This window comes from Hyperolius riggenbachi, chromosome 2 (genome assembly GCF_040937935.1).
Source record: "Hyperolius riggenbachi isolate aHypRig1 chromosome 2, aHypRig1.pri, whole genome shotgun sequence".
Lineage (NCBI taxonomy): Eukaryota > Metazoa > Chordata > Amphibia > Anura > Hyperoliidae > Hyperolius > Hyperolius riggenbachi.
The window spans coordinates 152,123,513-152,140,014 of NC_090647.1; the positions used below are offsets into that span (position 1 = coordinate 152,123,513).

The 16,502-nt window shown below is 41.1% G+C and overlaps 1 protein-coding gene across 2 annotated transcripts in view; it reads left to right on the top strand.

Moving 5' to 3' along the window:
* ADCY6 (adenylate cyclase 6) overlaps positions 1 to 16,502 on the top strand; it is a 349,764-nt gene that overhangs the window by 301,294 nt on the left and 31,968 nt on the right. For both annotated transcript variants that reach the window (XM_068267693.1, XM_068267694.1), the window contains exon 17: positions 1,610 to 1,785. In XM_068267693.1, the coding sequence (XP_068123794.1) occupies positions 1,610 to 1,785 (176 nt within the window). The remainder of the gene's footprint in view (positions 1 to 1,609; positions 1,786 to 16,502) is intronic.

Genomic DNA, 16,502 nt, shown 5'->3' on the forward strand with positions numbered 1-16,502 from the left:
CACAGTCACTCTTGTTCTCGCTATATTTTTCTGGCTTGGTGCAAATATCCATGTGACCAAAACCGTACAAAAGTACAGGTGGGAGGGAAATTTGATTGTTTGTAAACGCCCCCTGATCTGTTTGACCAGCATCTCACTGAAAGTCCAGTTCCAAAAACATTCAGGCCCTCTGACAGTTACTGTAAACACTCGAATATATGCTGAGGTATCTAGTTTTACTTAAAAAAAAAAAAAAAAAAAAAATACAGGAAAAAAGTGATTGACTCGAGTATAATCCCATTCCCCTGTATAAATAGCCAGTTGTGCCCCATTTATTAGGTAGCTCCCTCCCTAATACAGATAGCCAGGCATGTCCCCAGTATTGGGTTACCCCTTTCCCAGTATAGCTATCCAGATGTTCCCCCAGTCTTCCGTAGCCCCCCCCCCCCCCCACCACCACCAACCCGGTTTAGCTAGCCAGATATCTGCCCAAGTATTAGATGCATGCTTCCGACAGTGACTCACCTGTTGGCACCGCGGCAATCGCTCTTCAGCCTTGTCTGTCTCGCTCACAGTGTCTCCCTCTAGTGGCAGCTCTCATTATGTGGTCCACTGGAGGAGATCATAGAGATGAGCCACTGACAGGACTGTAGAGAGATCCAGGCAGTGCTGACAGTTGAGTCGCAGCTACAAGTACACCCTCCTCTGCATATAATGAGGGGAGCACAGCTTATGCATCGACCCTGTGAAGCAGCATTTATTCACTAGGCACAGTAGGATTTTTGGACGGCTGCCGTGTGGTCATTTCAGTATTTTCAACACATTTTTGAATGTATCTGATCAAGATCCCTTCTTCCAGACAGTGCTTGCAGTACAGATTTACAAAGGTAATGTCCGTCTTTATGTGTCTGTGCCCCGCAATTTAGTCTAAACCACATGATAACGTTGGACCAAGAATTCCCCTGCCCCCAGAGCTTGTTAACGTTTTCAGCTGGGCTGCAGTACTTATTTTATCAGATGTACATGTACTTCTATTGCTAGATGTTATGAAACCATTCATGAACTGTGTGTGTCTTGTAGCTTTTACTGGATTGTGTGTGTGTGTGTGTGTGTGTGTGTGTGTGTGTGTGTGTGTGTGTGTGTGTGTGTGTGTGTGGTGTGTGTGTGTGCATATAGAGATTTATGGTCCGTACTTGTGTCTGTCTTGTACTGTGCACAGCACCACAGAGCATGGTGGCGTGTCATAAATAACAATGTTTGTAAGGAATTTCACATTTAAAGGACAGTTGAAGTGAGAAGAGTATGGGGGCTGCCATATTTATTTCCTTTTAAACAATACCAGTTGCCTGGCAGCCCTGCTGGTCTATGGCAAAATGCATTAGAGGCAGAGGATCAGCAGGATAGCCAGGCCACTGGTATTGCTTAAAAGAAAATAAATATGGCAGCCTCCTTATCCCTCTCGTTACAGTTGTCCTTTAAAAATGTGTGGCTGAGTCTTTCAGACTGAACTGGTACAATGGGGGTAAAATGAACGTATTGTCTAATTTTAGGCAGATTTTGATTTAATGTGTGTGAATCATGTTTCTTGCTCAGCTTACATCAAGCATTTCTTCCATTTTGTCCTTGGCAGTACTTCAACTACAGCATTCTGCTGAGCCTGCTGGCCTGCTCAGTGTTCCTCCAGATCAGCAGCATCGGGAAGCTGGCACTCATGTTGTCCATTCAGGTTATCTACATTATCATCGTGGAAGCGCCTGAGGTTGTTCTCTTTGACAATTACGACCTGCTGGTGACTGCAAATGCTTTGTGAGTCATATCTGACATTTGGGCTTCATATGAACTCGTTGACTGTGCTTTTTAGAGATTTAAACAAAGTAACAGTTCTATATTTATAAGTCAAACTGTAGCGTACCACAACAACAGCAACATCTTCAGTCATTTTGCTTTCCTCTGTAGTCTAAAATATGCTAGATTGATTCTGGCAACTATAAAGCACTTGTTGCTGCACTACTCGTATCATTGAGTTATATATATAAATGTTTAGAATACATTTGCCAGTGTGCACTGCTGGGTGGAGCTAGTTTTTCATTTCCCCAAAGCAGTGGGCACAGGAAATGATCTTGATGTACTGTGTGTGAGTATTTAGTGTAGGAAATGGCACTACTTCCATTATGGTTAAGAATATTTATGTGATTAATAATAGTTTGAGGTGATCACAGAAAATCAAATACCAGCCTCTGGAATCCTTCCTGGGAGTTGTTTGGTATCAATTTATGAATGATGTTTGCGTGATGGTTGTTGAGCAAGGTTGAAAATGTGATCTTTGTTTTTTTTGTTTTTTTTTTTAGGTGAGCTTGTAAAAATATACATGTCATTAAAGAACACCTGAACTGAAAGGGATATGGTTGCTGCTATATTAATTTCCTTTTAAACTATACCTGTTGCCAGGCAGTCCTGCTGATCTCTTTGGCTGCCGTAATGTCTGAATCACACACCTGAAACAAGAATGTGGCTAATCCTGTCACACTTCAATTTGAAATGCTTGACCTGCATGCTTGTTCAGGGTCTGTGCTAATTATTAAAGAACGAGTAACAGCAAGACAGCCAGAAAATCTGCATTTTGCAATACATTTATGCCTCCATATCCCTCTCATTTCAGGAGTGCTTTGAACTAGTCATACTGCAGAACATTATATAACATTCAGCTTTAGGTACCGGCAATTTCGTTACAAGAAATGGTCCTCAGTAGCTGTGTAAATACAAAGTTTCCTGAAAGTAGTTGTCACATATGCACTGTGCAGCACCGATAACTCCCACCTTCCTGTAACAGTACCTTGGCTTGTCTAAAAGTGCTGAGACATGGAACATGACTTTTTGGGAAGAGGAAGGGGTGAGTCCGTCAGACATCAGTGACTTGGATGCTGCGGGGTAGGGTGCTAGATCCCTCAGCAAAATTCAGCTATTTTTATTCAATGTATTTTGATCCAGGTTCACATTTGTATATCCTAAAGATAAGTGACAGATTGTTCTGCCTAGGAAAATTTCCTTGGACACTGCACAGTGACAATTGTGACATACATACTGTATATGTAGGATTAGTTAAAGGAAACGCAAGGTGAGAGTGATACGGAGGCTGCCATATTTCCTTGTAAACAATGGCAGTTGCCTGGCAGTCCTGCTGATCTTCTGGCATACGTAGTGTTGAAGTCAAAACCCTGGAACAAGCATATGACTAATCCAGTAAAACTAGTCAGAGTACCTGATCTGCATATGCTTGCTCAGGGTCTATGGCTAAATTTATTAGACACACAGGATCAGGACGATTGTTAGGCAACTGAAATTGTTTAAAAGGAAATAAATATGGCAGCCCCCATATCACTCTCACCTCGGGTTCCCTTTAAAGAGGTATTGTCAGCCACAAAATCAAATTCCATTTACCCATTTTGTGTTTATTATGGAGCCTGCAACCTTACCCTGCATTGAAAGCACTTAAATCTATTCAGAAATGTTTCTGCTGTAATTAATCTCATCTCTGTCAGTCTGTCTCTGTTTGGTACATTGCTGACATGGAAGCTTGTCAGCAATGTACCCCTTCCACATTCCTGCTCCTCACTGATTGGCTGAGGGAAGTTCAGTGAGTTGCTGAAATATGATCTATGCTGTGCTCACATGTGTTTACAAAGCAAGCTAGCTATGATGGTGCAGTTTCTAGGAGGAAAAAAGTAAGGGAGGAAATGACATCAGGATTGGCTTCAGTCAGAGTGAGTTGAGATGGAAAATGCCAGGAACAGTTTTCTCTTTATTTACTGTCTACAATTCAGTTAAATCAAAATATAGACAGTACAATAAATGTTACATAAGTTGAACAAGTGCGGTAGTTATCTACTTATATATGTGTGTTTTTTTTTCCTGGGATAGTATGGCTGTCCCTGCTGCTTTAAAGAAAACAGTGAAGTGTAGTCTTCAAAGGAGCCAATCAGTTTTGCTGTTGTACTGGTCTGACTTTGCAAAGTGTATTCTGATTGATTGGAATGTTTTGAGGCAGTTTCTCTAGTTTATAGTTTTTTCTTTACTGGAGAAGTATAATAATGAACTTGGCGGCACTTGCTGTCATATGATGATGTTAGAGCATCCTGCTGCATAGATGATGGTATATAAAAGTGAAAGGTGTGTATGTTTCTTGTACAATTTAGTAATGGTCTCTTTAATATCCTTTTATTTTAAATTCCTAGTGGTTTTCTAAAGTCATCTTCTTATGCTTCTCTTCATTGACAGTTCCTCCAGGCGCTCCAGTTTTGGAGTAAATCTGATATAAAGTAATCTTTGCACACATCATTACAGATGAGTGCTCACTGAGATATGAGGAGCTATTCTCTAACTGTAACTCTTCCTTGGCTTACTTTAGTAAATACTAAGGTGTATATAACCATTCCAAGATACTGTGTTCAGTAGTAATATCCCCTAATCCCCATAGAATAACTATGGAACGAAACTAATTTAGTGGTATTTTCCAGTGAAATCATAGTGTGCCGTTTGGATAAGCCAATGTGTTTCCATAGTGTTTCCATAGTGTTTATATGTACAATGTACTCCACAGCCTGCTCATATCATAGAAAAGAGCTGCATCTCAGTAGATGGATAGATAAAATACAGGCTTTATTAATAACATATTAAAATAAGAATCATGAAATGGTTTATATCCTAAAACATGCATGCTGCTTGGCTGTGAGCCAAACAGGGTGTCTGTACAGCAAACATTCCCAAATGCTGAAAATCACCAAGGTGCTTGGTCAGCAGCTGACCAGGTAACAAGCTACCTGAAACACTCCGCCGGTGCCTTGTCTCAGCTGGATTGCTCATACAGCTTGCATCACATCAAAAGTAAAGGAAGAGACGGCACACCACTGGCTGCAATCAAAGTGCTGTGTATTAGCGTCAGCGAATAAGTCACACTACATGTTACGGAGGAAACACCTCCTTCATCAGGTATTAAACAGCATTGAAGCGTACAAAGCCAATATATATACACAATCACATATAGAATGGGAACCACACCCGTAGTGGACCCACCCACCAATTCATTAACCCCATAATCCCCAGTTGCTAAATAGAATAATTCCAATGGTCATATGGCACTCTTGATCGGCTACCAATAAATATAATACAAAACTGACCGTAAACTGGCACTTCCAACCGAGGACTGCCACAGAACCACCTGTGAATAAAACATGCGGTTAAGAATAATGCATGTACCGACATCTATATTGTTACAGCATTCACATATGCATAAGAATGACATTTAGACCCTACAAAAAGCACTTAAACGGCAAACGCTCGTTCATCCCTCTTGGGGCTACCACATCAAGCGTGGGGATCCAGCGTGCCTCTTTCTGTTTTAATACCTTCTCCAAATCACCCCCTCTACTAGAGGGAGTCACAGCCTCCAAAACACACCACCTTAATTGTGCCGCATTATGTCCTGCTGCGCCAAAATGTCTGGCTACAGAGGTATCATAATTCCCACGTTTACCTTCTGCATAATTACTGATCGCCCTTTTGTGCTCCTGTATACGGGATCTTACTGCTCTGGTAGTTTCCCCCACGTACATGAGCCCGCACGGACACTTAAGTCCATACACAACCCATGCCGTAGAGCAATAGTGTCTACCCTTGATGACAATGTTGTGACCTGTATGGGGATGCCCAACCACATTACCTTTTAATGATGTCATTGCACACATTGCAATTCAAGCATGGGTAAGTACCTGGTCTACCCGTGCTCCTTTCCTTACGCCGGGGTGCAGTGTCTGTGTGCCTCACTTTGTCATAAATGGTTTTGCCTCTCCTAATAGAGAATATTGGTTCCTCACTGAACACTGTACCCAATGCGCTGTCATTGCTCAAAAGTGGCCAAAACCTGCGTACAGTGCTTTTTATTAACTCAATGTTTTTCCCCAAGCTGGTAACAAAAGGTATACCTTTAGATCTATCCCTTATACCAACCCGATGCAACAATGAGGACCTCTCGATCTCCCCTACATCATTCTTAACTCTTTCAATGTTCTTAGGATTGTAACCTTTTTGTATAAATTTGGAGGCCTAGGATCCACCTGCTGTAGCATAGTCCTCATCCAGGGCACATATTCGTCTGGCCCTGAGGAACTGTCCCCCCGGTATGGCTTTCACCACATGCTTGTGATGATGACTACCCATTAGCAGGTTTTTTGGATGTTCACTTACAACCCATTGTTAAGTCGTTTACGCATTGTCTTACAGACACCACTGACCTTTTGAGGAGGCTGGAAGCAATAGGCGATGTACCTAGTGACATCATTTTTTGCAGCCTAGACATCACTAGGTACATCGCCTATTGCTTCCAGCCTCCTCAAAAGGTAATACACAGCACTTTGATTGCAGCCAGTGGTGTGCCGTCTCTTCCTTTACTTTTGATATTCCCAAATTCTACCTGTAAATGGTCTCTAAATATCATTGCACGCAACAGAGCATTGAAGTATGTACATAGCTTAAAGTGGGATAAAACTCTGCCCTAACATTCAGTAAAAATGTTTTCCTACTTTTTATTACTCATACAGTTACCATACTGGCTTTTGTGCACAAGTAATATTGCCTGTTTACAAATTACAAGTTCCCAAAGTACCGTTTATCTGCTCTGAAAGCTGCCATTGCATTTTCATGCATAGCTGATACAATACAATACAATACAATAACATTTCTATAGCGCTTTTCTCCCATAGGACTCAAAGCGCTTAGGCTCTCTCAGATTCAGTAATTAGTAGGATGAAGTATTCACACAACAAAAGTTATATTTCTGCAAATGCCAAACTGAACAGGTGGATTTTCAGTCTGGATTTGCTGTACATAATCTATTAGAGCAAAGAAGTGCATGTAGTACTTAGTTTTTTTCTACTTTAAAGTAATATAAAACTCAGTGTTTTTTCTTTGCTCTAAAAGATTTTTTACAGCATAAAACTACCAGATAAAAACGGTATCAGAACAGCATTCAAACAGTTAAACAGAGCTTTTTTTTTTTTTTTTTTTTTTTTTCTTCACAGGGAAGTTTAAGGCCCAGTTCACATTAGCGTTTTTTTCCGGATCGGAACCGAAACATATACTGTACAAATGGAACGGTTGTGAAAGGATCCAATGTTAACCTATGGATCCATTCACATGCGTCCGTTGGTATGGATACGTTTCGTACGTTCCGATCCCCGGACCTAAAAATTGCTGCAGGCCCTAATTTTCCGGACCATTTTGCCAAGCGGAACCGATGTGGACAAAAAATACTGCAGCATTGAGGCAATAGGAAACAGAACGTTTCTTCACACTACTGAAGAAACGGACCATTCCATGGGGGATGGGGCATGGGCCGACGCGAACCTGAGCGACAGGAGGGTGAGGGAGGGTGCAGCAGCCGGGCGGGTGGGTGGGGGGTTGAGGGAGGGTTTATACATACCTAATCTTCCGTAGCAGCCGGCAGTAGAGGCTTCCGTTTTCTTCAACGTCATGTGACTATATGCTGCGTCATATAGTTACATGATGCACTGTGTAGTCACAGCGGAAGATGAGGAAGCCTCTACCGCCGGCTACTACTGAAAATTAGGTATGTAGTTGCTGAGTGAAAACTGATCCGATCAATCGTTGATCAGATCCATTTTCACTATGCTAATGTGAACCGGGCCTAGTTCCAAATCCGAAGTTGAGGAATTGATTACCTTATCTTGTTTGTTTCCTTCTGTTCAGCTGAAACAGTGCCAGGAAAGTGTACACAAAAGATAAATTCTCAGTGGATAAATTATAACATATAAATACAGCAGTTATACAATACATTACAATGGCAGCTGTCAGAGAAGATAAACTGTACTTTGGGAACTTGTAATTTGTAAACTGGCAGCGATACCTGTGCACAAAAGCAAATATGATAACTGTATGGGTACTTAAAAAAGGAAAACAAGTTTTTACTGAATGTTATGTCAGTTTAATCCCGCTTTAAGAAAGAGAACAAGGAGGAGCTAGGCTGGCATCCATCAAAGATTTGGATTCTAGTATCCTGCACATTCTGCAAAATATATGCATGTATTTCAGTGTATGGGCCATTAAAACCTTTGTGGAAGTCATGGCAGGTTTATTATTCTAGAAATAAAAAATCAGCAAAACATAAATATATCACAAATATAAGAATCTTTGTCAAGTAAAGAGAAAAAATGTAGTTTTGAAAGAAATAAAAAAAGAAAAAAATCTTTTGTTGTAATTTCCAAGTTTCATTCTGATCACTGAGAAGTGCATAGCTGCTGTTACGTGATGTCAATGTGAATGTACAATAGCTTCCATTTTAACTCCATATACTACCTATACTAATACACTATGCTGCTTTCACATTCTATGTGAACACCAAGAGCTTAATGAAGGCTAAGGTAATTCAGGCGAAGTAATCTTGGGCAGATCCACAATCCGAAAGCAACAAAGGGGACTTTAGTGCTGGCTGCTATTAATAAGTAATAGGCTTATTTTAGTGTAGTGTTACAGTTAGTGTACAGCTAACTGCACAAGAACCTGGTGATGCAGACAAGACTACAAAACAAGACTTTGTGCTTCTGCTGTTAACCCTTTAGCAGCCAGTTTATTTAGAGGCTTGCAAGTGCTCCAGGCCAATTTATTTTAGCACTTTTTTTTATTTCTTATTTGTTACATTTTCTTGCTACTAAACAGTACTGCTGTAATGTGTATTTATGGTCACTTGTCACTAGGGGGCAGTGTGAGACAATAACAGAGGACTTCTGCTTTCAGTTTCTGTATTTTCTGTTAGCAGGGAGAGATCAAAGCATTCCACAATATTTACAGCGCAATGAGTTCTGCTGACTGCGTTCAAAAGCAGTGCACTTATCTCAAACGCAATAACTGTTGATGCTGCTAATGGGTTAATAAACCACATATCCTGCCTTCTTATAGGAGTACAAACTGTTTATTTTATCAAACAATGGCTACTTTTAAAGTGTAGTTGTGTTAATTATTGGATTATTTTAACATAATGTTAAGTGGGTGGCATTGGGTACAGCAATTTAGCCTTGCAGTGCTTGTGTCCCAGGCTTGAGTCTCTGCCAGGACACCATCTACATGGAGTTTGTATGTTCTGTCAGGGGTTCCTCCTGGCATTTCTCTATTCCTACCACATTCCAAAACTATACTAGTGTATATGGGATGGTCAATGAAATGCAAAAAAAATCTGGCTTGCATGCAGAATTGATGCAAATTGTATGCAGCTTGGTATTGAGCCAATCAAAGCCATCAGTAAATTAATTTGAATGGGTGAAGCTGCATACCAAGAAATGGTCTGAAGCCCCTTTCTGTTTTCTTTTAAAGGAAGTGTTAAAAAAAACCTATCTATGTAAATAAAGTTGTGGAACAACTTGTCAAATTCAGCATCCTTCCCTAAAATGTAAATAGATGGCAAAACCCCTCTATATCTGACTGAGAAAAGACTGACGTTTAGTGCAGTAAAGTTCAAGGGGCAATTACTTCTGTTTGTTGTGCAGCTAACTGAAGCAGATTTTATATTAGGCTGTTATGGCTGCTGTTTACAAGTTAGTCTTAAAGGAAACCAGAGATAAAGGTTTAGACAGATTCAATACTTACCCAGGGCTTCCTCTCGCCCCATAAACACGTGCGAGTCCCACGCCATCCTCCTGCGGTCTTCCTTTCAGCCGCGATCAGCCCTGGTAACTGGCTCCGTGACATCAGTCTGGGTCTACTGTGCATGCGCAGTAGGACCACGCATGCGCACAAGACCCAGCCTGGACCCGACTGAGCAAGTTACCGGGGTTGATTGCGGCTGAACGGCAGACCACGGAAGGACGGCGTGGGACTTGCACGTGTGTATGGGGAGGAGGGAAACCTCAGCTAAGTATTGATTCTGACTAAATCTTGATCTCTGGTACACTTTAAATTAAATAAGCCATTAGGTAAACACATGCAATTAATTATGTCCTAAGTTTATTTTCACTTCAGGTTCTCTGTACAGCAGGATAAACTAGAAACACATCCATATGGCGAAATGAGTAAAGTATCATCAATAACTCCAATATTCTAGTAAAGTACAAAAATCTTTATTAACAAACAGGAACATATCCCATAAAATCAATAAAAACAAACATCCAGCGTGAGCAGTTGGCTAGCAAATGTCAAATACATATGCATAATAACACAATAGAATCTCTTCAGGACACCAGAGCAGGCTTATACAAGGTGATTCATCACTACTGTGTATGCAACAAACACCAGGGCAGCACAAAGTGCTGTATGCACTCTTATAAACAAATACGTTGAGTGGAGGAATAGTTAGAGTGAATATGCCTCCCAAGGTTCAGTTGTCTAGTGCAGAGTAGCTCAAGAAACCTCTCAGAAAAGTATGAAGTAAAGTTGCTTACCACAAGTGTCCTTAGAGCAGCCACCGAGCACCCTGTCCCTCACATGTATCGCAACCCCTGTTGCTTCTTCAGGGGATTCAGGTTTAGGACTCGGGTTAAGTAATCTTTAATAAAGAAATGACTTTTTTATTTCTTACATGCCAGTTATGTTGTCAGGCAGACAGCAGATCATGGTCAAGCCCTATACACAAGCTAGATGGTTCTCAGCCGGGAATCTAGCATTAGTACCGCCAACCCTCCCCAATGCGTCCAAGAGATCCTGAATGCTGGATCATCTCAGCCAAGCTCAGTCCAAAGTCATGGCTCTCCTCCTTGCCTCTCCTGCCCCGTCATGTGCCATTCATCCTCTCTCCTCATGCCTCCGGAGCAGGAGTATGTGTCACTAGCCCACAGGCCCCGAGCAGTCGCCCCAGGTACATGTGTGTACATACGCACGCATCTTTAGTGGGTTTCTCATTTAAGAAATGTGTGATAAGGTCATGGTGATAAATTATGTCTAGACATACAGTGTATTTATTTATGCACAACACACTTTGGTCTGGGATGTAGGCCCTGAGAGAAATGGTGAATACAAACACTTCCTCTGTATATATATCAATAAAAAGACAAGAGAGGATCCGACCAGAGAGATAATACTGCCAGATGACTTCAGGTGATAACAAATGAAATTAATGAAGCATAACAGAACAGTTTGTAGTGTAAACTGATCAGCGAGTGAATGTGGGGCCTGTGTGTTTATAGTAATGACTTGGATGAACCGAGGCAAGTGACTAAAGTTTCCTTTCAGACAACTGAGGCACAAAATAAACCAATAATCGTATAGCAACAAGCCCAGTGCACAGGAAGTCTTCTGAAAAGGTCTTCTAAATGGCTTCTGAAGCTAGCCATGCACTGGTTAAAGAGGAACTGTAGTCAAAATAACATGATTAATAAAGTTTTATTGTTTACAATATTCATTTATAGATTTAATTGGTGGTTGCCCATTGTAAAATCTTGTGGTGACATCTTTAGTCTTGCTAGGTGATCTGTACGGAACGTTCATTACAGAGTTTTATGTAGAGATTTTGCGTGCTTGGCAGATGGAAAAAGCCATTATTTCCCACAATGCCCGTGTTCATGACATCACACTGTGGGAGGGGTTTCACCACAATATCGGCCATACAGACCCCCCTGATGATCTATTTGAGAAAAGGTAATGATTTCTAATGCGGAAGTGGGTATCAGCTACTGATTGGGATGAAGTTCAATCCTTGGTAAAGTTCCTCTTTAACAGTTTTAATCCGCTAGGCATTCATTTCAATTCAAACTTTGCTTTAGAGAATAATCAGTTACTAATCAAAATATTGATCAGAATTTGACTAGTAAAAATGGTCCCTTTTATTGATTGGTCAGGAGTCAAAGGAGGTTGACGGCCTGATAGCTTTGTACCACATTGATTGCTACTAAGCTAGCAGTGACACTGCTACAATTCAACCAGATTTCTGCTGTTGTTTGATCACAATCAAGTGGTGTAAGATGATAAAGCAGTCCCCTCTCCTGAATCGGTTTCTATTCCATGAATTGCAAGTTTGAGTGAATATGCAGTAGTGTATGACTAGCTTAAAACTGTCAGCTCCCATGTGCCATCTTATTGGTGGGAATTAAATGCTGTTATAGGCATAAAGATGTGTTCTTCCTTCAGAGTATAGTTCATGAGCTCAGAAGCCACTAGGAGCATCACAGCTCCTTTATGGAGCAGAAGGCTAATAATGCTTATGAGGTACCCATATTGTGTTTCCAGCAGAGAGAATGAACTGAAACACTTTACGGTTGGTATCCTCTTAAAGAGACACTGAAGCGAAAAAAAAATTATGATATTATGATTTGTATGTGTAGTACAGCTAAGAAATAAAACATTAAGATCAGATACATCAGTCTAATTGTTTCCAGTACAGGAAGAGTTGAGAAACTCCAGTTATCTCTATGCAAACAAGCCATTACGCTCTCCGACTAAGTTAGTCGTGGAGAGGGCTGTTATCTGACTTTTATTATCTCAACTGTAAGTGAACTGTTTACTTTTTCTCTGCTAGAGGAGAGGTCATTACTTCAGACTGCTCTGAAAGAATCATTTTGAATGCTGAGTGTTGTGTAATCTGCACATATTATAGAATAATGCAATGTTAGAAAAAACACTATATACCTGAAAATAAAAGTATGAGAATATTTTCTTTGCTGCTAATCTTCTAGTAATTATTCATAGTACACAACCAATTCACTATATCATATTTTTTTTTTCGCTTCAGTGTCTCTTTAAGAGCCATGTGTGTATGGAAGAACTAAAAAATATATAAATAGAAGCCATTATTTCTGCCCACCATGTCAGAAATGGTAATGGTGGGGCTGGGACCAGTCATGGCATCTGTATGACTGCTGTTGAAAAAAAAACCAGCCACTAAGTGGAACAGAAGTACTTGGCAGGAAAACCTGCCTTTCTCCTGTATACCAGTACCTGCAGCTAAACCCACTCACCGGCAATATGCTCTCATCATTATTACTGTGTTTGTATAGTGCTGACCTCCTCTGCAGTGCTTTACAGAGTCCATAGTTCTGTCTCTAAAGATGCCCATACATGGTACAATTTTTCTTTTTTCGATTAGATAATTTAGTTTGATTATTCCGTTAGATCGAATATAAAGATTTTTCCAACATGTCTGATTTTTATAGAAAAAAAAACGGATAATCATTTGTTTTTCTTAATAGAAAAAAAAAGGTTATTTTCAACTTTCATTCGATTTGATTGTTTTGGTAAAAAAAAAAAAGGGAAAATCAAAACCTTTTTCTTGTACTGTGTATGGGTACCATAACTGTCCCTCAAAGGAATTCAGTATTGTCTAAACTAAACAGCAGTTTAGATCTTTTATATGTACTTTTAACTTCTCACACCAGCAGTTTTGTATACTATGTCTGTTTCACCCCCAAGGATGTGTGCCATGAAGCTTTGCAGCAGTAAATAGGCCATTGTTGCCTAGGAGTATTGGCAGACATGTCACTAAGTTCATATATGCAGCAGTACTAAGTGATGGCTGCACAGTGCTAAGCACCAGCGCTGGATGCGTTTGGTATGGCGCCACCTCATTCATTTTACACTGAGTAGTCTGTAGTTTTTCAATACTATTCAAACAGTTCTTTGCCTCCACCACACTGTCAATTTGTGTAAATTGAATCCAATTTGCTCCTTCACCAGAGGCACCTGCTGACCCCCTTAACCACTTAAAGAGGAGCTGTTGGGTATAAGGTCTCAGAGAAAATAAACACATATATCAGTAGCTAAAGATTGGCTGTACTTACATTACATATGCATTTCACTGTCCACGTTTGGATTTCACAGAATTTGTATATAGTATATGCAGAGATAGATGCTCCTGACAGCTCATGGCAGGCTCCATGTTTGTCTGTCAAATGTGTCGTCATGTCCTGCCTGCTTCCTGATCACAGATAAGCTCGTACTTGAACAACACAGTGTGCAGTGAATATTAATGAACCATGTGGCTAGGAACAATAGCTGACTCCTGCAGTGTACTCTGCCCGGAGATTTATCAGTGCTACGCGCTGGACTGATTACAAGCTGCTGTAACGTCTCATTAGCAGCCGAGGGGAGGGCCCCAGAATGCTTTGCAGTATAGTATGCGGCTTGCGTCCTCTTGGGTTTTAACAGCCTTACTGATAAGCACACATCAAAGGTAACTGAGATTTTTATCTTCACTAATGGCTTTTGGGCTTCCTTCTAAACTGTTTAACACAGGAGAATAGAGGTTTAAATTAGCTTCTGCAGCCTGACAGTTACTCTTTAAGGACCAGGGGTGCTTTGCAGGATCTGTGCTGCGTGGGCTCTCCAGCCCACAGCACAGATCAGGAATAAGGCAGGGCGACCAAACTTCCCCCAAACCCCCCCCTTTTTTTTCCCACTAGGGGGATGACCTGCTGGGGGGGGGGTGTCTGATCGCCGCCGCTCCATGTGCCTAGCAGGGGGGCTCCTCAAAGCCCCCCTCCGCAGCGCAATTCCTCCCTCCCTCTCCTTCCCTCCCTTCCCTTCGCTCCATAGGCGGCACAGGACGGCGATACATACTGCGCCGCCTTTGATAGGCTTCAGCCTATCACACGGCGGCGATCCCCGGCCAATCAGAGGCCGGGGATCGCAGATCTCCTTTACGGTGCTACTGCGCAGCAGCTCCGTATTGATGTAAACAGCGGGGATTCCTTCCCCGCGTGTTTACAATTAGCCTGCGAGCCGCGATCGGAGGCTCGCAGGCTGTTCACGGAGACACCCTCCGTGAACTGACATGGAACGGCCGCTCGTTTGTTTCCATGTAAAACCACAAACGACCAGCCGCCGCCTATCGGCGTTAGCTGGTCGTTAAGTGGTTAATCAAAGGACTTGCCGCATTCCTAGATCCTATAACTATAAATAAGGCATTAATGTACAAGGTGAGTCTTAACTTCTCATAGATGGATCTCTCCAATAACAATCACTTATTTAGTGTAAAGAACTTTTGTATTTGTAAAGAAAACACTAAAGTTGTACTGGCTCCCGGACAGGGTAAGTGAGCGATTCACTATGCGAAGAATGCCGCCTACCAGGTTCAGCGTGCATTTACTTTACACCTTCACCGCCCCTCTCGCCTCCCTCTTTGTGCAGCCGCAAAACTTCCTCCCCTCTCCAGATATCTAGTCATGGTATTGGGTATGACGGCACTACAGATAGCGTTATGGATTTATCAGGGGCCACCTCATTGAAATACTACAGACAGACCATTGGTGGGAAAAAAGGCTTCTTTTTCTTAGAGACAGTAATACCTGCAAATTTTGGCACAAATGGCTTACATTGTTATTAATATACAGTACTTGAACAGAGGACACTATTGGGTAAATGGTGTTCAATCAATTCTGTGTATTAACTTCATAATTGCTGAATGTAGAGAAGTGTTTTTACACCTACTCCAGCTGCTGATTAGCTGTGAACTTAATACTGCTGCATATTGGCTTCTACCCAGGATCACTGGTGGTCCTTGCTTGTTTTGTCAACCTAGCAGTGTTTTTCTTCTTTGTCTCCACTTTTTTTTTCTACTCAATGAAATGGATGTTGTATGAAGTGAGGGATTTGCTCCCTAACATTGCTGAGTTGATAGAACATGAATAATGAAGGAAAGCTATATGTACCGTAGGTTGTTTCCTCGTGCTTACAGTGTCAAAGCAAGGAAGGTAAGCCAAGCACAAGACTGTAGATTCACAGGGCCGCTGGTGCTGACCATGTCCTTCCTGCCTCATCACAGCTGCTATGGCTGCACTTGCACCTTTGTTTACTGTAAATAAGCAGCTATTAGGCTTGTATATCAGCTGCCACTGATCCCCATGCTTTAACCTTCACAATCACATTGAAGCACAGGGATTTTAAAGAGACACTGAAGCGAAAAAAAAAATTGATATAATGAATTGGTTGTGTAGTACGGATAATTACTGGAACATTCGTAGCAAAAAAAAATTCTCATATTTTTATTTTCAGTTATATAGTGTTTTTTTATAACATTTCAGCATTCTCTAATATTTGCAGTTTACACACTTCTCGGCATTCTAAATGATTTTACAGAACAGGCCAGTGAACTTTTAAACTGTCCTCTGGAGAGAAAAAGAAAATACAGTTGACTGTATTTTGACTGACAGTTGAAATAACAAGCTTCAGAAGACAGAGCTCTCTGCGACCTTGAAAGTTGTGGAGCTCAATGGCTCTTTTGCATAGATAACTGGAGTTTCTTAATTCTTTGTGTACTGGAAACAATATTAGACTTATGTGCTCCTAATGTTTTATTTCTTAGCTGTACAACACATACTTTTACACTCTTTAATGCTAATTGGTGACTCTTTTGCTAATTGGCATTTGTAAGAAGCTAAATCTCCACTGCCAAAACAGATCTGCCAGACTCTTGGTTTTCTCCTCTACATGCCCTGGAACCTCTTGACACCATATAATAAACACATGTGACATGCCTTAAAGAGAATCTGTACTCTAAAATTCTTACAATAAAAAGCATACCATTCTATTCATTA